We start from the raw sequence: 26,928 nt of genomic DNA, 5'->3' as shown, positions 1-26,928 counted from the left end.
ATTGTAATGTGTAAAAAACCTTCCCAATACTCAGCTTTGAACAGCCCTAAACAAATCTCAATACTGACCCCTAGTGGTGGCTGTGTTGCCTATGCATGTAAGACTTGGACTACTACACTAAATTACACTTAGGCAAAAAAAACATAAATAAAGTTATCGCACATTTCTGCAATAAATTTTCTTAATTTATCTTTCTTTTTAACTTGCAAAAAGTCCATAAAAATGTACATAAATACCTGTTGATATGCCAGAAATAAAGTTCCATCACTACATGAGTATCACAAGAAGCCGGCAAAACTACAGTGTGTCACAATGCCATAGAGACATTGAGCTTACTCCTATTGACTTGTATTAAATAAGCAGTAAATCTCTACATCGCACTAGAGTGTATTTGGGTATTGTACATTTTGGTTGAACAAAATTGTACTGCACTTCCATTTATCGGTTGGCTTGCTGCTAATAAAAATGAAAAAAGAATTAGTCATAAATTGAGTTTCCTGGGTCAAATGTCCTTCTACATTAATAATGTCTTTGAATCTGACCCATTGATTAGGGTAGCCCATAAAAAGGCTCTCCAACTGTTTTATTGCAGTTCTGCAACTGTTCCTGTAGATTAGTGTTATCAATTAACAATATTAAGATTAATATATCTATGTATATTTTTACCTGTTTTTCCACTGTTTATTGATTTGTAGATTTTTGATGCACATTTTTCCTTCCTTAAATTCATCACTATTTGACGATGAGAAAATGTTTTATTCTTTCCATAGATCATGATTTACCTTATAGACAAAGTGCTGCCAGAGAGCTACTTTGTCAATAATCTGCGAGCACTTTCCGTGGACATGGCTGTATTTAGGGATCTCTTGAGAATGAAGTTACCGGAACTATCTCACCACCTGGATGTGCTTCAGAAAACCGCAAATAAAGAGAGTGGTGGTATGTGGGCCTATTAGATGTCTGTCATTATGCTTTATTATAAAGGACTACCCTGCTCTGTTACATCTTTTATTGTTTCTGATTTTTCTTTATGGATGAGTACTTATGTATGCTAGTAGTATATAGTCTAATTTTTAATTTGTAGATCACTGAAAAAATAAAATACAAAGTTTAACTGCTAATGCAAAATAGAACTTTGGTATAGGTTTGGTTATTACTGAAAATATTTTTTTTTAAGCCTGTGCCCATTTATATAGAGATACTTACAGACAAACTGTGCATACTATGTAAATCATTATCCTGCTTAACAATCTTGGGCTCTGTATAGATGGTCATCTTAAAATGACACTTTTTGTAAAACAAAACAAAATACTTTGGTTGCAGTGCTTCTCAATAGGACCTGCTGCACCCAAAGGAATATATAGTTATATTTCAGCAAATGTTGATAGGCAACTATGTACACATTTTGCAAATGGAAAAGATTCAAAGTAAATAAAACACAATATATTGTAAATAACTGTGCATTCAGGTCCGAATAATTGTGTTCTGTTACGGCTGATCTCTGCTGATATTATTTTAATTATTAACTAAGAAAATCACCAGGCATTTCAGAATACTGGCCTGTATATAAGTATAACAGCTTTTAAAAGACAGTAATAAAAGGCAAAAATTGTTTTTTTTTTTTTTTTTAGAAATCTAAAATTCTTTATTTTGTACCTTTCAGGAGGTTATGAGCCCCCACTGACTAATGTCTTCACTATGCAATGGTTCTTGACTTTGTTTGCAACCTGTCTTCCTAATCACACTGTTCTGAAGATTTGGGACTCTGTGTTCTTCGAGGGGTCAGAGATCATTCTAAGGGTAGCACTGGCAATTTGGGCAAAGCTGGGAGAGTAAGTTAAAATAAAAATAATAAAGCATTACAATTGAGTTTTTTAGAGATGTCATTTAAAAATGTTGACGAATTCACATGACACATGATCATATTTTAAAAATATTCAATTTGACAGAACATAACATTTTTTTTTGCTGCAAGATCTTAGTTTTTCAGTTGTATGTACGGGGTATATGGACAGTAAAAAAAATAAACATTTGAGTAATATTGATTGTTATTTATGTTGGTTATCAAGTAGTCCATAGGTGCTTGTGAATGTTCCAATTTGTCAAATATGTCAGTTCCAGCCTAAAGTGTATATAAACACAAAATCTCTTTTTCAGAATTCATGGCATCTTTTTCTATTTTAATTTTTTTTTTTGTGAACAAAGGTTGTCATCTTGAGATCCTGTCAGCAACAGCACTTCCTATTCCTATTTGCGAGGCGGGACAACACCAAGATCCTGCCTCACAAATGGCAGTAGTGTTGTCAGCCCAACATGTATGCTTCTTTATTTGTGTGTTAGGCTGCCTATCAAGCTCATCAAATAGGTGGCCTAAAAGTCAAAAAAAGGAATTCACACAGCAAACAGACAATGCTGATTCCTCTTGCAAGGCAGTGGCTTTGTGTTGTCAGCCTACAACAGAAAGTGTTGTTACTTGTGGGATATCCAAGTTGTTGCAACAGAATAAAAAAAAACAAACAAAAAAACACATTTATTAAAAAAAGAGAAAAAACACAGCGGAGTATTATGCCAAACATACTAATATACATTTACATGTAATTTACATTATTTTACTTGTAACATTTATAGCTTAACTTCAGGCTGATCAAAGATAAAAAAAACAACTTGCTAATAAAATAGGAAATAGGGCAGGGAGGTGACCTAGCTGTACTGCAGTGGAGAAAAGTGAAGTCTCCAACCTGGTTGGTCTGTCTAAAAGTTAGCACTGGATGGACAGATTAAATATAAACTTTGAGAAAAAAACTACCATATATGTATTTGAAAGGCTATATAGCTGTCCTGTCAGAAGTTTAGCTTTAATTTTTATTACTGGGCTTAATTATTAAAGAAAATATGTGAAACTGTTAATGTGTATTTTCCATTTTCTGATGTTGCACTATGTAGCAGTCAGTAAGGGACGTATACTAAATTCAACCTATCTGCATAAAGGGTATTGTATAGTTGCATAACAAAACCTTGTTGTCTATGTTACAGGCAGATTGAATGTTGTCAGAATGCAGATGAATTCTACAGTATGATGGGCAAACTCACACAGGAGATGCTTGAAGACAGTTTGATTGATAGCCATGAACTGATGCAGGTAAGTAATTTGTGGGGTACATCAAAATGTAGATCCATCACTACATAGAGGTAATGCATTTTTTATCCTAGCCAAAAGGATACTTTTACTAAAATGGTGGCAGGCTACCATAGGCTGTTGAGAGTCAAGTGTATGTAATGTACAGTACAGCTTAATACATGGTCCGGGCATTGTAGCATACAACATTAGTGCATAGAATACAGCAGTCAATTAAAGCGTACCTAAACTCAGAATTTTCATTTTACATAAAGGGGTAGACAACCCTTTTATTTCAAAGTAAATATTTTGTTTATTCCTGTTTCATTAGGTGCAACACCTAAGGTGCAATACAGGTGGCATGCACAGGAGTACTCAAGAGCCTCCCTGGTTGTGTGACGTAGGTATCCCGGGAGGCTTTGCGCTCGCATTCGGCGGTGCTGCACCCTTTTTCTTTTTAAAAAAAAGTGTGTTGCAAAAAAAAACATAAATTTTACCTTACATAAAAAAAGGTCGTCTATCCTTTTATGTAAAGTGAAATTCTGGGTTTTGGTACGCTTTAAGTATGTGGTTTGTCAAATATGCCACACTGTCACACTTGTACATTTATTGCTGTGTGTAAGTTCATTTGATATAAATACATGTGTGTTTATATGTGTATATATGCAAATTCATCCTAAGTAATATTTGTCTCTGCTTTCACTAGACTGTTTACTCCATGGCTCCTTTTCCATTTCCACAACTTGCAGAACTGAGGGAAAAGTACACCTATAACATCACACCTTTCCCAGCACCTGTTAAGTCTGCTTCCTTCTCTGGGTATGTAGCTATAGGTTTGTGTTTTGCACATTGTAGACTTAAAACCAATTTTGTATACACAAAAACAGGTGTATGATAGAGCTTAACAGGAATAATGGAGGACTTGGCATATGTGGCATTTGATATTACACTGAATATGCGATATGCCTGATCAAGCTGAAAATATCAAGAGAAACCTGTATCTTCATGAATAGACACATAAATTTGCTGAGTAGTACCCACAACAGCAGTGGAGAAAATAACCCTGATGTACATAATTTTGAAAAATAAAATCCCTTTGCTTTTCTCAGCATAAGTGGATCCTTGGTAGTGTATATTCACCTATAAATCTTTACAAGAATGAAAAAACATTGTTACTATACAAGTGTTAATTGTTGAAAACGTCATGCAAAATAGTTGTAAAAACATACCATAACCAGGTAATATAGAATGAATAGCGAGAATTAGTAGATCAGTAGAAGACTACACTCCTTGGCAGAGTGATTACAAATATGTCTATATATCTATTATGGGGCACTTGCAGATTTTTTTCAGCTGAAGTTCCATCAAATTTTAAAAAAATCCACAAAAGCTGCAAAATTGGCCTCTTATTGTAATTGTCATTCTTAGTTACCAATGCTGAGATTTAGGAGAGAGAAAGTATCTGATATCTGCATATCTGTGGACATGGGCATGATAAGCACCCAGGGGGCTTAAACTTAAAGTAAACACTAGGGCCCTGATATGTGCTGGATTAGACCAGTAATCAGACATGCAGGTAGTTTAACAATTTTCAAAAAAGGTTTTAATATTTTAGCATCAAAATGTGAAGAAACTACAGAATACATTACATCTGGCACTTATTACTCTTTGTTAATATATTAGGAGGCCAAGCAAAATGCGAGACAGTGATGAAGAAAATGATGAAGATGAAGACATAAATGCTAATTCTGTTGGATGCCTTGGCCCATTAAGTGGACTTTTGGCACCAGAGCTCCAAAGGTACCAGAAACAAATAAAAGGTAAGCTAAAATTACACTTTGGAAGTATATATACTTAAATATTGCACCACCAGTCATGTAGCATAATTAATTACAAAATAATTACTTTTCCTATTAACCTAAATGTATACACAAGTTTGCAGCACTCTGGCATGCTGCGACACATTACTTTTTCACCCTTGTCTGATTACACCAAAGTAGAAGCCTAAGAACTCATAAAAGTTGCATGTTATATTATCCACACCTTAGCATCATCTCTGCTTTTTCCAGACCATAAAGAAGAGCAGAAACTTGGCAACATTGCAGAGCTTAGCCCAGGTGCAATTGACTCTTGTCGTGGGGAATATCATGCTGTGTTCAATAGTATGATGATGGAGCGTATGACCACTGACATCAATGCCCTCAAACAGCAGTACTCCAGGATTAAAAAGAGACAGCTGCAGCAAATCCACCAGGTTTACATCAGAGCAGGTAATGAATTTGGAATGTATCTGTTAATTTCTCATAAGGGAGAACCTTGTAGAAATGGTCCAGATTTTAGGAAAAAAAAAAAAAAAGTAGCATTAGTGACCAGAGATTATCAGTTTCTTTTTTTCTTTTTATAATGTAACCCCACTGTACTTTGGAATTAAATTTTGACTTTTATAATATACATTTGGTAGTTACATACAGGTTGAAATCCACATGTTGGTAATTATAAACAATATTTTAGTAAAGACAAAATTATAACCACAAATAATGATATTGTGTGTGATGGCTTTAAAATAAGCCTGATCCTTCATAAATAATACCCATAAATTAATATAAAATAATGTCCATCAACCTGTTTGTTTCCACATACTTGCCTAACGGTGCAGGAAGCTAGAACTTCCACCAATGCATCTTCTGACCACTGAAGAAGCCACTGGATCTGTGGAGATGACACTGCCATCTTCCTTCTTCTGTGGCTGGATAATGGAGCTTATTGTCAACCATGGCAGTAAACCCACACATAGCCTTATGCCTGTGCAGTGATACCAGCCCTGACATCCTTCTCACAGTTTTTATAAATGAAAGCCTGTTATAAGGGAATGATTGACAGAGGGTGGGTGCAGAGTCACTTCCTAGCGTATTCAGGCAGAATTGATGAGCAGGAAAATAAAATAATTTAGCAATGGAACCACAAGGGAACAAATAAAAATTGTGTTTTAAACACCTTCATAGGTCATCATCCAGATCTTTTTTTGGGGAAAAAAGTGATTTCAGGTACACTTTACTGATCCTAAGGTTATATTTAATCACCCATGTCTTGCTGCGGTACTATAATATTTGTGGTGTACTCACAAGAGTCTCTTTATAAGGGACATGTCAGAATAGTAATATTGGAGTGGTCATTGCTGATCGAGCTGTCATCCTGTTCTTGGGTTTAAACAAGTATATATTTAAAACAGTAACTTAGTAAATGGAGCAACAAGAATACCTGACTGCTCCAGATCTTGCTCCTTCAAAGACAAGTCGCCAATAATACCTTTTATATTATCCGTGCAGATTAATGTATAATGATTACATTAATGATCTATACCTGCTAAACTAAGGCTTAAAGACCAAACTAGCAACATGTACCATTTTTTTTTTTTTAATATTTGTTAATACACATTGTATTTTTTGTTTCTGTTAATTTAGGACTCGAAGAAGAAAGTAATCCTGGGATTTTGTTTGATCCCAGGGATCAGCTGAATAATGGTATTTAGCAATAATGCTGTTTCTTTAATGTGGGTTTTGTTTTCGGTTTCTAACATGTATGATCATTCTTTAATGGAGCATCCTGATTATTGTTAACTGTAATAGAAAACTCAGCTTAGTCCATACATGTATGTGCTTGTATACTGTATACTATCACATATCAACTGACTTAAAAAATAAATTTTTCTTTCTATGCTAGTGTAAATAAAGAGACAGCAGTAGGAGTGGGTGGCTGTATTCCATTGTTTTCCATGAGGATCAGTGATGGAATACCAGACTAGAGGCAAGTTAAGGGGTCTATAGACTGGCTGAACCAGACAACAGTTATTGGGTGCAATAGTCATTGTCCAAATCCTATTATTTTAAAAATTGTATTATTCCCCTGCAATATTACCAGTGCTAATATTGGCTGGCTGTTTTCCTGGGTCATTCACCAGAGATACATGTTGGTGGTTGGTGATAGTAAGGGTGGGAGATAGGCATTCTCTAGTTGGCTCAGCACATCTGACCAGAAATGTCTTGGCTCGCAATGCCTCTACTGACATAAGCTTTTTTTTTTTTTATTATTTTTTTTATTTTTTTTTATAACACCATGTGTGCTTTAGGTGACACCTTTAATATTTGGTGCGACATCTGTATTCTGTAGCTGTTCACTTGTAATGCTGAAGGTCTCTGCTCCTTTAAGAATGATTGTTCATGTTTTATAACAAATGACCTCTTTAAAACACTAAATTATGATCTTACCTTTGATTTGCTTAATATAGACACATACAGTTTCAGTTGCTTAAAGTACAGCTATCAGCAAAAAAAATATGAAGGCTGCCACTGCTAAAATATCTGTATGAGAATGCTAGTTCCCTGTCTGTCATGCTGGTTCTTTATCTTTTTCTAAGCCATGGACCTAGAACAAGATATGAGGTATTCTGTCACTTATTCTGCCAGCTTCTTTTGGATCTGTGACTGCGAAAGATTGACGCTATGCCAGTCAAGTAGCATTCTCAGGAGGCCAGCATTTACAGCCCTCATGCTTATCTCATGACTATCATGTACAGTACTGTAAATTCAGTGTCTGATTTAATAATAATGCCGGCAATAATGTTTCAATGATTGGTGGTGGTTTTTAATTTTTCAAATAAAATTATACACTTTGAATGTTTTAAATTCCTTTTTTCAAACTCTCTGTATATTGGTCACTTTTTTCCTTTTCTCAACACGGTGAAGTGCTTATAATCTATTTAAGGTTTATGTAATTGAGGTGGTAAGAAGTGTCTACATTATTAATACATGTAATTATTATATGCTGTGATTATGATTGAGTCTATTGTTTGTAACTGATAGCAATGCCCTGGTAAGCTTCATACACACATCAGATGATTGTTACCTGAGACAAAGGACTGTACTGGTGAAAATGCACATGTAGAGCAGTCCCTCAATGTTGTTCATCAATCTGCATAGTAGGTTGGTGAATGACCACTGTGCTTTCCTATCCTATTCCTTACCTCCATGAAACAAAACAGTGCTGTGTGTAGAGCAGTGGTTTGTTCTTCCATCAATCAAATTGTGGTCTATAGATCACAAAAGACTTTCCAGCAACTGTTATCTGACCCCTATCTGATGTCTGTATAGAGTTTTATAAAAAAAAATAAGAGCAGTATTCCTAGCTGCACAAAATGGGTTATATAATTAGATGATACAAATTATATACTATTAAGCTAATAGTCAACAACAGTATTTGAACTCCAGTTAATAGCTGCTTTGGGATAACGGAAAAGCTGCTCTGGGACTTTCTAAAAAGTAGATGGTTTCTGAAGTGGGAGCAAAGTAATGCTGAAAGTGGCAGAGGGTTGGAAAGCCCTCCAATGGACTTGGAATGAGTGACCCCTGTGGTTTGGCATGAGCCAAATATTGGTTGCTTATGATCAGTGTGCTTCCAAAGTCTTTTCAGATTCACATCCACTACAATCTTTTAATGGATCAGCAATCAGATTGTGGGTGGATATCAACCTGCTCCTGCTATGCCTATGCACCATGCCTGGGAAAGGATATTGTTAACTTTAAATATGCTGTCTGGTTTTGATACCTGAAATGATTGCTGTGGTTAAAACCTTACATTATTTTTTTTTCTTCATTTTAGATAAAGGACCTGTGAGCAGCATTCTGCCATCTCAGGTTAATAATTCCCCTGTAATAAACCACCTGTTACTTGGTAAAAAGTTGAAGCAAGTGAACAGATCGTCTAAAAACACTGTTATCCAGTTACCAGCCTCCAAATCTATGATCTTACCCAGTGAAGAAGCCAAAGCAAGGCTGAATTCTCCATGGCGAACCCATATCCGAGTTCATAGAAAGAACATTGCAAAGGCAAAAAGTCAGCTTGGCTATGGTGATACAGTTGGTCTTATAGAGGAGCAAAATGAAGTCCCTAAAGATCAGGTCAATTCTGTCAAAGAGAATGAGGACATTGTGGAGAATGCCGACTCAGAAACAGGAGATGAAAGTGGCTCGGACAGGACAGTTATAAAGGTCGAAGGACACTCTCCAGAGCCTGTTTTCCAGGATGAAAATGCAAATGTGACTGTTGTACAGAACCAACTAGAAGCACTGGAGCTAAGCTCCACTGATGAAAAAAAAGATGACTCTGAGACAATCCAAGCTGTACAACAAACGCCTTCTAATTCTCACAGCTCCTCTAGTGAAACTGGTACTTTATCAAAATCCCCAAGGGGACAGGTTTTTACACCTTTTCCAAGTGTTAAGCCACTAAGAAAATCTGCTGCTGCTAGAAATCTTGGGTTATATGGGCCAAACAATAGAACCCCGACTGTAAATTTCCCACATATGAGCAGAAGCTTCAACAAGCCTGCCAATGGCACTACAGGGAGCAAGAAACGATAGCCAATCCTTAGTGCTTTCTGACAGACTATTTTCTGATTTAATCTCCTCTCTCGTTCTGCCATTGCTTTCATAAAAATATCATGGGTGAAGTTTTGGAAAATGTTGTACAGAATTTGTGCTCTGGTGTTGAAGGTGGTCCTGTTATGATTGTGTAGTACAAATCTAGAAAAATGCTTCTAGATTTTGTATGGTATCTGTTTAATTATTTAATATTGATGGGTTATGCTGATTGACTATTTATTTGTTCTCACTGCCTACAGTTCTGTGGCCATTTCACTGTTTGGTTACAGTGCAAATAGCTTATTAGTCTTTCTTCGTTGGTTGAAAGTTCTAGGGAAATCTGGACTGTGGTGTTAGACTATGAGCTTTCATAGTGCAATGCAAAGAAATTCACATATATGGCTTTCAGACTAAAAACTAAGTTAAATGGTGGTTTGTCATTGTGCAGTCAGGTCTTAGTAATTATTATTTTACCTGTGAATTCAGTTACAGTTGTCACACCGAAGTATTGGGAGATTAGGAGTAGTATCTTGAAATTAGTAATTGCGGATTCAAGCCCGTGGAGATGATTAAGAAAGGTTTTCATGAGTCAATACAATCATAATGTCATTCACTGCAATTGTTATACTAATTCATGAGGTCATAAAGAGAGTAACTGATGGTGATCAAGACTGGGCGGATATAGGCCTACCAAAACAAGCACTTTATCGGTGTCTCTCTATATGACTATCACCCAGCTACTCTTTTCTTTTGTATTCTCTATAAAAGTGTTCTCAGAAATGTTGGAATTTACCTGAATGTACTGTTTGCCAAGATCAGTTCTGAGTGCCAAATTTCAGTGCATAGACTAAGGGATCCTTTGCATTATACCTGTAGCACCTTAATTAATTTATGACCCAAAATAATGATCGCAGTGTGACACAGCAGCTAAATATATATTAATAAAAAGGAATACTTTGTATTTTGCCATGTGGCTATGCAAGTCAGTTTAATTAGAAGTATCCCAAGATGACCTAACTTTTTTTTCTTTAAGGTTTGTACAGTTGCATGAAAATTGCCACACTTTGTATTAGGCAAGGCCTGGGAAATGCAGTTACTTAAAAATGGAAGGAGCAACTTCCCCCTGACTGTTCAAGTTGTGCATGCTTTGATTTGCATCTTGTGTTGCCTTGTTCTTCTATGTTACACAAAAGATTTTCTTTCTAGAATCTAAATTATTGCCTGTGCTGATCTGTTTGTCTTTATTTTCTTAGAAAGCTAGACAATACCTTTTCACTTTCAGTGTCAAATGTCTTTTCATTTATTGTTTAGTTGTTTTCCAACTATCATGTATTCATAAAGTGCCAGATAGGAAGGATTCTCTAAAATGGTGACAATGCAAAGTGAAAGTTACAATGTTGTGGTGTTTCATAGCTTTCTTTTCTTTTTTTCTGTAATAAAGACTTAAAATGCATTGTGTAATGGTGACCTTTTTAAGATGTTAGTTAAGTAACGCTAATCATTTCGATTCATGTATACATCTGTGCTGTATTTAGTTGATATTTGAGTTCACAAAAAAAAGAAACTGTTTATTCTCACAATACATCCTTTGAACAAGTTAATAGAATTGCAGTTCACCTCCTCTTGTATGCTGCTTCCCCACCTCTTAGATCGGAAGTTCTTCGAGGCAGGGTCCTCTTCTCCTCCTGTGTCACTCACTGTATCTGTCTGTCAGTTGCAACCCCTATTTAATGTACAGTGCTACATAATATGTTGGCGCTATATAAAAACTGTTTTTTATTATTATGAATGTGTCAAGAAGTGATACACATACTTGACTATCTTTAAATTGATCTTGTAGATTAAGATCTAGAAAGTAGTTAAAAAAAATTAAAGCAACAACAGTGAATCCTCTTCTAGTACTCACTACTAGACATGTAGTCCACTTCTGTTACCCAGGGCCTTATTATGTATTGTACCCAAAAGGTTTTGACTAATATTTCTGTTGTACTGTAATATAATTTATACTGATCATATGTGTGCAGGGACACACAATGAGATAATACCTTTAGTGAACCATATTGGTCATTCTGTAGAGTACATTGGTATATTCAGTATGCAGACATTTGTACCCAGAAATAAACCAGAACACCAGGGTCAATCTTTTCCTTATGCCTTTGAACCCTATGGTATGGAATGCCCCCCATTTCTGGTTATCTGCTGATATAAATGTAAGCAGCAACCGGAATATATTTAGTAGAATGAAGCAACACTGCAATGTCCAGCAAGCAGGGAACCAAACCAAGAAGCAGTAATGGTAATGGGGTGACCATTTGGACTGTCAGGTGTGTTTCGCAGATACCTAAATCCTTGGGTAAAACTGTGGACATGTGTGTATGTATTCCAACAATATAAAGCTTGCCGTTTGTCTAAAGTTTAACTTTTTTCTAAGTTAAAGTGATCCTGCCATGAAGGTATTTATTCAGATGCTTCCGGTTACAATGAATGGTATACAATTATTATTTTGTATTATGCCCAGGACCGTTTTGGATTGTGACCCAACTTTCCAGTGTCCCATGCTTTGTAAATAGTTTTACATGTAGTAGTGTACAGAAATTAGTGTACTTAAATTAGTGTGATTTTGTACACATTAGTAGTAGTAAAAAAAAAAAAAAAAAAAAAAATTGGAGATGAGGTTCTGGTGCAGTTTTTGCTTCCTCACACCAGCGAACCACTGCCTTTGGGGATATGCCACATGGAGCACCTACCCACGGCAGCTCATTAGAGAATGGAAGTCGCAGTGATTGGCCGCCTTCTGTCAGACTTGCGATCTGAGAACCATCACCAAGATGGGGAAATTTTACCTGGAATATACAGCAACATGAACATGGAGGTGTAACACTTTTCCTCCCTAGCCACAATTTTAGAAAACCACTACAGTATTTGTATAACAACTTTTGCATTAATCTGAAATGGCAGAATATTTAACAATACAGGCATAATTGAAAAATAAATTCACCATGTCACTATTATTTTTTAATACATAAGTGGAACACATTTTTTATTATGTTAACCATGAATATCGCTTTAATCTTTTAGATGCACAGTGATTTTTTTTACATACTTTTTTTTACCACTAGAGGTCAGTGTTGCACTGAATTAATTAGACATTCTGCCTAGAGCTTCATAAAAATAAAGGCCATTCTCTATATACCAGTATTAAATGTTTTTTTTTTTTTATAGGTACAGTCATGTGAAAATGAAAAAACACTTTTAATTCTACAGTTTTATTAAAAAAAAAAAAAAAAAAAGTTCTAAAATTGTTGAACCTCAGGTGAAAAAAACACCACATTCCACTATGTCATTTATTTATTTAACAAAAATGAACCAAAATGGACATGGAAAGACGTAGAAAAATCAAGTACACTCCATGAGTAGCTTGTAAAACCACGTTTTTGGCAGCAGTAATTTGAAGTCACTATTTTCTGTATGACTTTATCAGTGTCACATTGCTATGAAAGAACTTTGGCCCATTTTTATTTACAACATTTTGTTTATATCATTGAGGTTTGTTCCTAAATACAGTAATGAATGGTTCCCACATAGCATTCTGAGCATTGGTAAAGTCTTTCCTCCCTAGCATTGTGTTATCACACACCTGAATGCTCCAGACCAGCAAACTGCCCAAATTTCTGATTTTATCACACTTGCTTATGATCAATTAATCAAGTATCTTTTGATCAGCAGCACTGGCTGCTGCTTCCCTCTTAATTTCTATGAAAGTGGTAAGAGTACATGTTTTCTCAAACTGCCTTTGCATTTTGACTTTGTTACTTACATAAGTAGACTAAGTTCCTGGTAAGCTCTGCATTTGGAGCCTCAGAATACAGTCAAGTGGAAAAAATAAGTATACCTCTTAGTAGTCTTTTTAATCTTTAACAGGCAAACATAAAATCTTAATTAAAAAAAAATACCTATGACACAAGGCACATAAAATAAAGCTGACTAGTTAAATTTATTGTCAGAAAATTATCATCAAAAATACACTCTTGCCACATAGAGAAAATAAGTACAACTTCAAATCCATGAAAATTGGGATTCCAGATAATGTGCCATTAAAAAGGACCTTACTGGGGCAAAATGCAGGTTGAACTTGGCTTATTTAAACTCTTTAGATATCTAGGGTCTGGCGTTCACTTTATTGTTCTGTGTTGTGTTGTCAAGACAAGATCAAAGGAGCCGTTTGTGGCCCTGAGAAAAAAAATTTGCCTATGAGCCTGGCATAAAATTTTTAAAGACTGGCAAATTTTAAAAAAATCAATGCTCTTGAAAGATAATATGCAAGTGGCAATGATTTTCAGTGACTGGGGAACCCCGAAAATGGTATTCAATCACTGAAATTAATGGGTAAGCATCTATAGTAATAAAGTGATTGCACCATTTTTTATTACATGGGAAGTGTGCCTTTCATTTTGAGCATTGGTAAAGTCTTTCCTCCCTAGCATTGTGTTATCACACACCTGAATGCTCCAGACCAGCAAACTGCCCAAATTTCTGATTTTATCACACTTGCTTATGATCAATTAATCAAGTATCTTTTGATCAGCAGCACTGGCTGCTGCTTCCCTCTTAATTTCTATGAAAGTGGTAAGAGTACATGTTTTCTCAAACTGCCTTTGCATTTTGACTTTGTTACTTACATAAGTAGACTAAGTTCCTGGTAAGCTCTGCATTTGGAGCCTAATCTCAGAATACAGTCAAGTGGAAAAAATAAGTATACCTCTTAGTAGTCTTTTTAATCTTTAACAGGCAAACATAAAATCTTAATTAAAAAAAAATACCTATGACACAAGGCACATAAAATAAAGCTGACTAGTTAAATTTATTGTCAGAAAATTATCATCAAAAATACACTCTTGCCACATAGAGAAAATAAGTACAACTTCAAATCCATGAAAATTGGGATTCCAGATAATGTGCCATTAAAAAGGACCTTACTGGGGCAAAATGCAGGTTGAACTTGGCTTATTTAAACTCTTTAGATATCTAGGGTCTGGCGTTCACTTTATTGTTCTGTGTTGTGTCGTCAAGACAAGATCAAAGGAGCCGTTTGTGGCCCTGAGAAAAAAAATTTGCCTATGAGCCTGGCATAAAATTTTTAAAGACTGGCAAATTTAAAAAAAATCAATGCTCTTGAAAGATAATATGCAAGTGGCAATGATTTTCAGTGACTGGGGAACCCCGAAAATGGTATTCAATCACTGAAATTAATGGGTAAGCATCTATAGTAATAAAGTGATTGCACCATTTTTTATTACATGGGAAGTGTGCCTTTGATGTCCGTGGTGATTGTTGGATATAGATGACAGTGATAGTTATATGCATGACCACACAAATTCACTTAACACTAACCCACAGTAGCATGTATACTGTTCCCTAAACATTTAACATAATACATGAGCTTTCTCTGAAACTATTTACCCCAGGCAACCAATCTCTTGCCATGTGCTTGCTCCTACCCTCCAAACTTTCTCCTCTGGCTCCCAAGTCTGTCTTCACTCTACCAGGATGTGGGGTGTAATTAGGCTGAATGCCGCCAATCAAAGTCATTTGGCCTCCCATGTGGCCAGACTCAAGGTTCCCTTCTCTGCTCTGCCACCCTGGCCTTCAAAGTGGCAGGGGAAAAAGGCAGCAGAAGCACAGGCTCCCTTCATTAAATTACAAGGCTGATAGCTATGCACCTGGCCACACAAGATGATACAGACCACATACACCCATCAACTACTTATCTGTAATGATGGAAGAACCAGCAACATCTACATAAACTGGAAATATCTGAAGCATTTTGTCTGGCAATTTCCAAATGACCTGACAATTACATCACTATGTCCTCTATTCATCTCTACTGCAACCTATGAAAAGCATGAAAACGGTCAACACCACGACTGCTAGACATATAGTTTTCTTTCCTGGCAGCAGTACAAGTACAACTTGCTGGGAGGGATTGTTACTCCCACACCTGTCTGCAATGGAAAATCACCTAGGCATTTCAGCCCAGCAAAAATCCACTTCATACCATTACACAGAAACAAAATGTATACATTTACTGCTGCTACCGCATAGTTTCAAAAATCCCAGCCTATACAAGTCTATAGATGTAATCCAATAAAATGCAGAGATGTGCAAGATTCCCCTTATGCATGCACACTTTTTTATTCTGATAAAACACAGGCAGAAAGGTGCATAAACCCAAAACAACCAATCAAATAATCTTCCTGCACTAGCTAGCTTCTCATAATTACTCATAATTAAAATTATTAACATTTCTATATCGTGCTATTCCAATATAGTGTTTACAATTGTCAGTGAGCCTCATTTTACTTTGTTTAACAAGTTAACTTTTGTTAAAATATACCTACCATTTACCAGAAGGTTAAAAGAAGGAACAAATGTGCCTTACTGTGAATTTCAAACCCACAGATAATAAGAATGGCAATTATATTGATATAGTGGAATTTGTCTGACTAAAGAAAATAAGCAAATGTTGTAATGTATAACAGTCAATTTTCTAATCTTTTGAAATAACCAAACTTATGAATTTCCAGTATATATTCCTGAAATGAGCCTGTGTGTAAGTGGGGTCCCTCTGCAGACAGGAAAATTCGAAGTTATTTAGATAGTTCTCCAGCTTTGCTATTTCAGTGAGAAATGAAAACATTGGAAAGCTCCCTTCGGTTAATGTTGATTTGCTTCTAGATTCCCCAGGAGGAATTTCATCAAACGAGCTGGCAGAGGAATCCCACCATAAATACCATTAAGGAATAATTATCACAAGGCAATATTGGCCAGCTGTTAAACACAACATATCTTTAACATCACTGTCCTCTGCTCCTGAATGCTGTGCTGCTCTGTGTTTTTTGGAGGTAGGTTTTCACATGCTGTTTCACAAATTTCTAAACTGCTTTTTTTTGCGGAATAAAACTCTGCCAATGATCAAGAAAATTAGTCAAGGGAACGCTTTCAGAGATATTTAACAACAAATTCAAAATGTTGAAAAAGACCTTAATAACCTAGATTTTTCTTTTATACTGGCAAGCCTGTTTTACTGATGGTATTGGAGATAATTTACTAAAATACTTTGTAAAGTGAATTAATACCCTGCACTTAGCTTAGTGAAAATAAAATTCAAGGAAACCCAATCCTGGTAAAAAAAAATGCAAATTCAAGGAAACCTAATTCTGGTCAAAAAAATGTAAAAAGAAAAAAAAACATTTTACTTACACCTATGGGTGTCTAAAGTCAGCAGGGCTTTACCTCATTTACCTAAAGCTAAGTGAATGATCCCTTGTAAAGTTGACAATTAACTCTGCTAAGTGAGCAGTCTAAACTCCTTTAGTAAATAAACCTTGGATTTATGGAGGAGTTTTGCTTGTTGTCTTGTTGCAACACTATCATCATTTGTTTATTGAAACACTATCACTATTTATTGACAGTAACTAACTGTATATATTTTATTTATCAATATTAAACATTTATTGGCTATAGTATGCCTGGTATATTTGAGTTTTTTTATATTTTCAGAACTTATCATCATTAGGTATACCTTTCAATAAAATGTTTACAACACAAAATGTGAGTGGCAGATTATAGAAAAAAACTTTATATTTATTTTTTCTATATAGAAAGTAAGTGATTTCACAGTACACTAATGGAAACAAACCTTTTAAACCTTTTATGTTAGAAGATTTCTTGGAAAAGTAGGCACATGGATGGAATTGCTTACTTGACAACAGTGAACATAACATTTTCGTTTTGATTAGACAAACTATTCATTGGAGATTACTTATTTCTGTTGAAGCACCGTAAAAGTAAATCTTTTTAGCATGGTGTAGTACAAGTGCACTAGAACTTTTTTTTTCCATTACAAGAACTTAAAAAAAATAGGTACAGCACAGATATATTATTGAATAAAAACATGTACATTGCATGTGTAATATGGTACAGATGAATACCCCAGTTTTTAAAGGTGAATCATATTTTTTTTTGCGTTATTTTGCTTTGTTATCACTATTTAAAGTGTATGCTTGAGACACTACAACAACATTACTTATTGTCATAGGGCCTAGGAAAACAATTTTTCTAGGAAAAAAACTGCTTTTCTCTGGGAAAAAAATGAATATTTTTTTTTCTTTTCAGAATCAAGCTGTGAATTATGGAATGACAACAGTTATAGCAAAGCCAAAAATCATAGGATCTGTGACTGTTAATTTTAAATCTTACTAAATGTTGATGAAAAAAATTTTCATATTAAAAATGATTTAGGTGATTAGGTGCAGATTAAGGTGAATGAACTGAACATCACACAAAAAAATAAATGGCCACTTTCATGTGTTAGTAAAATAATGCAGCATCATATATTCTCAATCCAAGTAAAGCTGTTATGCTTTTATAATTATTTCAGCTATGGAAATATATAGCCACTGTTTTCCATGCAGATATCACAGCAATACCAATAGAAATGTAATTTCATTCATTGACCAATCACTTATCAAGCTGAAATGACACTGGATTCCCTTTAAGACTTCACAAGGGATTTAGACAAAAATGCATACAAACATATTAACCGCTAAACAAAACATTCACATGGTTTATGTTACACTAATCTTCTTGGACACTAGATCTGCATCCTAACCCCACATCAAAAGAGCAGTGTTTGCTATGGTTAAGAATTTGATACTAACAAGCAGATTGTACAGTAGGCTTTTGTTTCCATCTTTTTATTTTTTATTTTTTTTTTTCAAATGCAATGATTTCCTGATGTGCTCTTGTGTTTTGCTAGAAGATGCTGTTTTACAATTAACTATTTGGCAGATAGCTGTCATTCTTTGCCCAAGTTAATGCTTCTTGGAAATTACAATTCCTACTCAGAAGAGAACTAAATATCACATACATTATGAATGTCAATGTCGGTAAATGTAGTAAGCCACTTGTGTGCAAAATAATACCTCATATCCATTTTATAGTTCACTGAAAGTAAATATTAATTGTAATATTCAACTCTGTTTGATTTGATGTCTGTAATTTTGGCAATGGAGCTGGCTATTGTAGCTGTCAAATGTTTTCTGATCAATTGGCAATATGGAAGAACGCTTCTGCTGTGTTTCAATGACATTTATATGAAAATACTAAACTGTGAAATATTATTTCTCTTATAGGCAATTATAATCATTAACTGTTGGGCAGTATTATGGCTAAGTGATTATGTGCAACTTGTCTTGTGGCCCCTGAATTTAAATTCCAATATTTTATCTGATAGTGTTTTGTATATTTCTTCCATTTATTTTGGAAGCTAAATACAAACGCCCAAAAAACAAGAAAATGTGCTGCTCAATGTGATTGAAGCTAAAAGTATTGGAGCTGTTTTGAGTACAGGTTTGGAAGTGAATCCTTGTATACTGTAATGTGTGCTGGAAGCTATCATGTTTTCATGAAAAAGTCAGATTAGATTATAATCATATTGGATTCAGATTATAATAAATGCCTATTTGCCATTGGTTCTGGGTAATATGATAGCATCCTAAGTGCTAGGCTAGCAACGCATCCATCTCTATTAATTTAATTTTATTTCAAAGATCTGCTTGTAACATCTGGTGTCTGATTAAGTCCTTTCTTCAGTGATCCAGTCCAAAAGGGATATTAGTCATACTACTGAGTGTAAATGCCATTGTAATAAAGAAAACATGGTATTACACAGTGGTTGAAATGTGCCCATATGGTACAACTATGGTGCATCTAAATCTGCACATAGGGTGTACAACTATGCACCTGTCTTATACTGACTATTCAACCACATTGCAGCTTTTCAAATATATATATATATATATATATATATATATGAGCAACATGCAATCTAATTACCGGTATTATATTTTATTTAGGATCATTTAATTATATTTAAGAAGACCCTTTCAGCAGGCTATTCATTTAAACATCAGTCTCTCTAAAGGATTATATGTGCATTCACCATATACAGATAAACCTAAGGCACAAAATAATTGCTAAAGTTAAAAATAGTCTTTAAAAAAATTAACACAATTAATTACATCCATGATGTGTTATTTTTAGGGCATTGTTTTAGAGGGGGAAATTTAAATCATGTTGATTCAGTCTGTACAATTTTTTTCTTTTTACATGATGAATATTTTGTGTATTTTTGAGTTGGTTATGATGGGTCAATATTTTCTTGAATGATTTTTTGTGCATTATTATCTGCCACCAGTAAATAGCCCCATGCGTAACAAACTAGTTTCTCATGTCTTCAATGGCAGGCGTTTATTACACATTTTACATGAGGACACAGCACCATCTAGTGGTGTGACCCTAGTGAAAACTTAGAATACTTTTCTTTGATGGGTGTATACTCAAGTAAATAGGTAACTTGGTATAAATGGTATTTACTTGCAAAAAAAAAGAAGAGAGATTGAGATGAATGATCCACACAGAGTAATTCCCCCAGAAGAAAATACGGTTATGACCTGCAAGAAGGGAGCGGGCTGTGCTACTGCTACAGAACTGTCTCTTACTATAAAAGTCAAATCTAACAAGGGAATATAGCAAGTAAATAAAAAGTTTGGAAAAGAAAAACACTTAAAAAAAATTTAAAAAACGTATTATTCTTATACTTTATCCTGCATATATAAGTTTGTGACGAGGTCTCTTTAACATTTCATGCAGACATACAGTACCTCTTATTCACAGATTTGTGACAAAAGCCCTTAGAGTAGACAGTATAAAAGGAATGAACAAACAGAAACCTTAGCCAGTCCATTTATATTGTTTGTTATGTATTATCATAATAGGAGTACTAAACAACTGTTTTGGAAAGCTAAATAGTAATCAACTAATTAAATAAATGATTGTTTATGGCTGTGGATTGACTTAGGCAAATACACTAAACCAGTCTCAAAATTCTTTCAGCAACACAGGCTTTGCTAAATATGCTGCCAGTGTCTGGGATTTTTTGGTAACTTTTATAATATACATGACTGCTTGCAGCAGAATCTCTGTTGATCCCTGTTGAAGTAAGGTCTCTGAGTGAATTATTCTTAGACTTATTGGTTTTCAACCCACTACATTTTATCTTTGGATCTTAGAGTCTTTTCCCCATTGAAAAAGTGGACTTCAGGTTACTTTCGAATTTGGCTCCATCTATCTTGTTTTCTATCTTTTTCCCGACATTACTGATGAAAAACATTTCTACAACATAACACTACCACTATACTGGGAGATATTCCCAACATGAGAACTCTGTCTGTGTCCATGCAGCTGTCATTATCCCATTACGTATAAACTTTCATATCTCCTTCACTGATTGTCATAGAAATGTGAAATTTTCAGGGTACACAGGGGACCCTAAGAGCTGCTACTAAACTAAATTTAAGCCCTTCATACATACCAAGTTGCCAGATACAGGATCACAAGCATAAAATCCTAACAACAATCAGGTATATTTTCACATTAAGAGGGGCTATTTCAAGACCAGGGTCTCAAAATTGAGTTGGCATGTTGGGGACCCCCTGGGGGCCACTGTCACGGCAATGAACATAAGGGTACTGCCAATTGTCTGTGCGCTGTGGTGCCTCTTAAAGTTCACAAAACTTTAAGGCTGTGTTCGGGTTGGCAGTAAGGTTGCGGTGCGGTTACCCCTTTCTCTGGGGAAGACACTCAGTGACGCTTACTGCCTCCTGGAGTCAAATCTGCAGGCGTTGAGGTGTGAGGGACTCAACGCCTGGTGAGCTGCCTGTCCATAGTTGAACTCTTACATTCTGTGAGCCCCAATTTCTCTGGAACAGAGGGATGTTGGCAACTCGAAATGTGGGAGCCAGTAAGGAATGCCTTTTGTCCCCCCGCCCCCTATTAAAATGATATAACCGACATATCATGCTACCCTGTCACATATAGCTATCCTCTTACTCTCTATGAACCCAAATTACTTTGTAAGAAAAGGGAAATGTAAGTGGGGGATTCTTGTAGATAACTCACCATAAAATTTCATCACTACAGCTCCATCACAAGATACGAAAAACTATACCTGTCATACTGTGCTTCCCTGTCACACATAGCTGGCCACTTACCTTCTGTGAACCTCAATTTCTCTTTAGCAGTAGAGCAGGGGAAATGTAGGACAAGTGGGTGACTTATGTAGCTGACTCCCCCTAAAAATGTATTGCTGCAGCGCCATCACAGGTTAGGAAAATATACCCATCATACTGTGCCATCCTGTCACACATATCTAACCTTCTGTAAACCCTAATTTCTCAGGAACAGGGAGATGTAGGGCCCTGAAGATGGAGTAATAAGAACATACCCTATGAACGTACCCTATGGCTGTCTGTCACATGAATTGCATTTCTCTGAAAGTATCCACTGCAGAGATTCTTGATTTATCATTTCTTTTATTTGTTGCAGGTACATTACGGTAACTAGAAACATTTCAATTTAATTTCATTTTAAAGAAAACTATTCTAGTTTTAAACTTACATCTTTAATGTTTGTTTGCATTGTGGCCCGTGAGTTTTATCCCAATGTCAACAGCGGCCCCAGATGAAAATATGTTGCGCACCACTGACCTAAAATATTAAAATGTTAAAAGTTTCAACATATTACTGCATATCCAGAGGATGCAAAAGGTACGTGAAGAGAAAGAAATAAATTCAAAGTTTGACTACGAGTATAATACCAGATTTGGAAATCTATTGTATATACTAAAGAGCATCCAGAAAAATTCTCTATGGTCCACCCTGATAATATTTAGAAATTTAGTTTAAAACCAGATGTAGTGATGTAATCTGTAAGTGGCACATTTTCATTGTAGAATTATAATTTCAATGTCTCCTCCAAAGTAACCATAATCCATGAGTGGGCATTATTGTTTATATCCAGCTGCCAACTGAACAGCGCTTGATGTCCCCGCGCGGTGAAATGGCTGGACTCCCGCAGTTTCTGGACATTCCATTACAGCTTTCTTATTGATTCAGTGGCAACTGTGAGCAAACAGAAAATCATTTCTGATATTTTCCTTTATATACTCTAATATATACTCTAATTTTTCAGATGTTGGTTTGACAAGTCTTCCTATGACCTTTAATTATGTTTAAGGGCCAGAAATAAAACTCAAATATATTAAAAATGAAACTTGACTGGTTTTAAGCCTCATATAATCACATGTATGTGAGAATTTAGTCAAGGGCGATGTTTTGGACCTATCAGGTGCCCTGTAAGCACAAACACGGACAAGGAATAGGCTGTCAAGATAAGTGAGTAAAGAATAAACCTCATCAGTACAGTGCTGTTCCTTCAATGTCCAATCACAGGCTGCAAGCAGGGAGGTGACGTCTACAGAAGGGAAAAGACGGGTCACTATTCTGGCTTTGCTGGGTGGACAGGAATACAAATCCTTAGACGTGTAACAGCTCACAATTACATATTTCAACTGTGTTTATATGTTTGCATGGAATTCAGCTTTAATAAACCCACATCAGCATGCTGACTATAATAAAATTTTGTTATTTTATCCGTGCTGAACTGAATCCATCACATGTGAAGGAGAACCCCAGAATTACAGAGATGACTGCTACAATGTGAAAACCCTTTTAATGTTGTTTATTGGTGCTGCCAGTATTGTGGATCAGTGCTGCATACTTGTATGAGAAAAGATTGTTTCTTAAGCACTCCTCATAGTTGTTCTAAAACCCATGCTTATGTCATAAGCACCGCTGGCAATCTTGCCTTCATGACGCAATTGGTCTAACAAACATACACATTAAACATCAAAGCAATCATTAAAGTTGAGACAGGAAGTCGCCTATACTCAGACAATTCATCTCCAAATAGTTATTGTAGATTATAGTAAATGAAATCCCTATGTACAGCAGGACAAAAGCATGCAACAACATTGGTAGCCCAAATAGCAGCCATGCTCTGTGTTCTTTCTGAATGACAGAACAAATACTTCCACATCCAGTGATCAATAGAATTTCCTCAAGAAGGAGCACAAAGCAAGTGAATTTTCTGCTTCATTAAAAAAATTCAGAAGCATTTTCTCTGTTTAGAATCACTGAATGGAGAAAAAACACATAAGCAACGACTTGCATCCATTTCCCAAAACAAAGGCCAAGATGAGAACTTTTTTTACTGGTAGCTGAACCATCCCTAGTGACCAGTGAGCGGACTCTCAAAGAAAGTGCCACCTGTCAGCCAAGTGTTTACTTTAACTTCCTCCAGCTTGAAAAGAGGGGAAACAGAAATTCCACTTAAAATTCCAGCAGGCCTTGTATTTGTGATTGACAGCCCTGAAGAATTCCACATGGATTAACACATTCTTTTGAACATTCCTTTTGATCTCCGTTAACTGTCCTTTTCATTTCACCTGCTGAATGTTTGTAGAGCGGAGGAAGGCAGGTGGGCCCAATACACTAGCATAAAGCATACTGGGAATTCTAGTTGGAATAGGTCTGGGTAATGTGAAAGCTTAGGCGGTCCTGAATTTTTATACACAGTGATACAGGAAAGAAATATATAACTGGACTGGGGTGGTCTAATTTTAGATCCTTTTTGAAGGAAACAACACTGCAAAGTCACAAATAATACTATGGTCATCTAGGCTGAGGATTAGGCAGCTGCCTTTGCTGAAAGTCCAGATATAAGCTTGAGTCTTTACTTCAACTGATCTGATGATACAGCTGGTTATGTCACAAAGAAAGAATGACACATTATTGCATACTATTGGGTTTAAAGTGAAGCCTTAGCCAAGACCTTTTTTTTTGGACACACTTTTATCACTGTTACCCAGATTTTCTGTTCCTGTTGTCATTACAATAAAGAGTAATAAAAAATTAAAAGAAAAAGTAACAGTTGATAATATAACAAAAAGTAAAGGAATATCTTCTAATGGGGACACCACTTCCACTAAAATGCTGAACACTAGCCTACTGATAGTTAAAGTGTATTTATGGTGGTGGTAAATCACAATTTGTGTTGCAAAAAAACTAGTAAAAGTGCCTACCCTTATAGTACCATTTAGAAGTAAAGACAGAGATGTGAGCAGGGTTTTTGGCACAAACAATATACTCGTAAACAGATACACAAGATATATCAACATACAGATATGAAAGGGGCCACTAAACAATCTAGTGTTCAAAGTTAACATTGCTCAATACAGTACATAGTAGTCAATGATTGAATTGAACCACAATATTTTCTTGGGGTTCATCATAGGCCAATGTTAGGCACTAGACATATAACCACTAGTCAGCTTATAAACTGTTAACCATCCAGAGTATTTAACCATCAGACCATGTTATTTAATATACCCAATGCGTTTCGTCAAGTGTGGCTTCTTCAGGGGTGTTTTTGACAACATGCGTTGGTTGCTTGTGTAATTGGTATCTAAATCAATAGACAGTATTTCATTTGATTAGATGATTTGATTGATTAGAATAACCAATACAAATATTAGCCTACTGAACTAATCAACTTTTAGTCTTTCGCAGTTGTACAGGCTTCTCAGCCACCCAGCATCATCCAGCTTTTTTCCTGACTGTTCCTGGTACACCTATTTTTTTTTCATTGAATTTCATGATTTTTACACCATGAGGCCCAGCATCACATGTGGGCTTTACCTAAGGTGGCCTGCACATAAATGCCCACACTTCTACCACTAATATTCATCAATGTATTTTGATGTTTGCATAGGTACTCTCAAGAGACTGAGCAGAGTGATGTTTTCAAGAAGCTGTGTACAGCACCCTATTGGCCACTCCCACCAGTCATGAGCTGCTTGCACTGTATGGAGAAGCACAGAGATTGGGGGATGTCACTGAGTCTATAACAAGGTATGCAAATTTGAAGCAGAATAAACCTTGGCTTTAAAACTTTACAAAGTTTCCTTTCACATTCTGTCAATTCTTTGAGACAAAAAGTGGAGATAAATGTCCCCAAAGAGCACTCAGACAGCACAGAAACAACTCAACAAGAAGATCTAACCCTTTCACACTCAAGTAATCCTATGTCCTATACACAACATAAAGAGAAAAAAAATATAAAAAATGCTGGAGGATAAATAGCATTAGACGCAATAGAAAAGATCTAACCACTGAACATTTATTTCCCTGCATTAAGTGTAGGGGGTGGAGTATTGACAGTTCTCATTGTTCCATGAACATACATATCCATTTACATATCACTGCCACCCTCCTAATTTAGTTGTTCAGTTTGTATTTTCTTTCTTAAGACATCTTACTTATCATGATGCTTTTACTCTATTTCTCTACTCGAGTATTTTCACTGTGCTGAGCTCCATTCTGGACACCTTTAATCATATGGATCTCTCGGTATCCCTGATGGCCCCATATGGAGTATTTTAAGGACTGTGTAGCAGCCTAGGGTGGGGGTATTGGCCTCAATTAAAGGGTATGTTCACTACTGAAATCCCATACATGTGTCAAAATTCTGTAGTTGTATAGTAATAGTGGTATACAAAAGTCATATTAATATGAGGCACAAGCATCATATAATTAGTGTTTGCTCTGTTTAGATGTAAAAGGCTTCAAGTATGACCCCCCCCCCTCATTTTTCCCAAAAAGCACATTCGAGGTGTTGCACAGAAAAATGACTATTTAGATAAAGTAACACCTGTGCGCTGGGTGCACAAAAAGACACAAGTGTGTTGTAGCGTGCTGTATGTGTGTTATGGTAAAAAAAAAAATGGAACTGCAATGCATTGCACTAGATTCTGTGCATTACAGCAATGCAGTGTAAAAATGCAATGTATACATTTTATTTTATACATTTCATTTATGCATTTTAATATGCATCACTCCAACTCAGTAGCCTTAAAATGCCCAAAAACAGAAGATAGAAGTTTAGGCCAGCTATATAAACACAGATTGTAGTAACTTGTAGTAACACCACACTACACAGAATATGACGATTTGTAGTATGGACCTTAATACATACACAACCATTCGAATACCCCCCTTTCAACACACACACAAACACACATACAACAAAGTCCCAGGACCATCATCCCCCACCCCAAGCATATGAACACAATGCAACCATCAAGCAGCCCCCCACATGCACAAACAATGAAACTCCCACTACCCCCCACACACATACATACATACAATGCAGCCCCCCATGACCCCTCACGCAGTTCTACTAAACACTTACAATGCAGACCCCATGAGCCTTTCCCCACACATACACAAAATGTAACTGAATACAGACATACATGCACACAGAACAAGGTCCCTGCCCCAATCACACACACTGCAATTCCCCTACACACATACACACAATGTGAAACACACATTCCCACTTCTTTTAATAAATCACTACTTAGAGCTGATTAGAATA

The 26,928-nt window shown here is 35.8% G+C and overlaps 1 protein-coding gene across 4 annotated transcripts in view; it reads left to right on the top strand.

The window, feature by feature from the left end:
• Positions 1-10,984, top strand: part of TBC1D30 (TBC1 domain family member 30) — a 36,177-nt gene extending 25,193 nt beyond the window's left edge. For 2 of the 4 annotated variants that reach the window (XM_072401302.1, XM_072401304.1), the window contains 8 exons: positions 771-939; positions 1,664-1,832; positions 3,034-3,139; positions 3,822-3,934; positions 4,799-4,935; positions 5,185-5,385; positions 6,577-6,636; positions 8,771-10,984. In XM_072401302.1, the coding sequence (XP_072257403.1) occupies positions 771-939; positions 1,664-1,832; positions 3,034-3,139; positions 3,822-3,934; positions 4,799-4,935; positions 5,185-5,385; positions 6,577-6,636; positions 8,771-9,531 (1,716 nt within the window). In that variant the 3' untranslated portion in view covers positions 9,532-10,984. The remainder of the gene's footprint in view (positions 1-770; positions 940-1,663; positions 1,833-3,033; positions 3,140-3,821; positions 3,935-4,798; positions 4,936-5,184; positions 5,386-6,576; positions 6,637-8,770) is intronic. The other 2 variants (XM_072401303.1, XM_072401305.1) reach the window with 1 other exon arrangement.
• The last annotated feature ends 15,944 nt before the right edge of the window (positions 10,985-26,928 follow it).

The sequence above is a fragment of the Pyxicephalus adspersus genome, chromosome 2, assembly GCF_032062135.1.
Source record: "Pyxicephalus adspersus chromosome 2, UCB_Pads_2.0, whole genome shotgun sequence".
In the NCBI taxonomy this organism is placed as follows: Eukaryota; Metazoa; Chordata; class Amphibia; order Anura; family Pyxicephalidae; genus Pyxicephalus; species Pyxicephalus adspersus.
The sequence above is the reverse complement of the archived record's forward strand: the minus strand, read 5'-3'. Positions and strand labels throughout refer to the sequence as shown.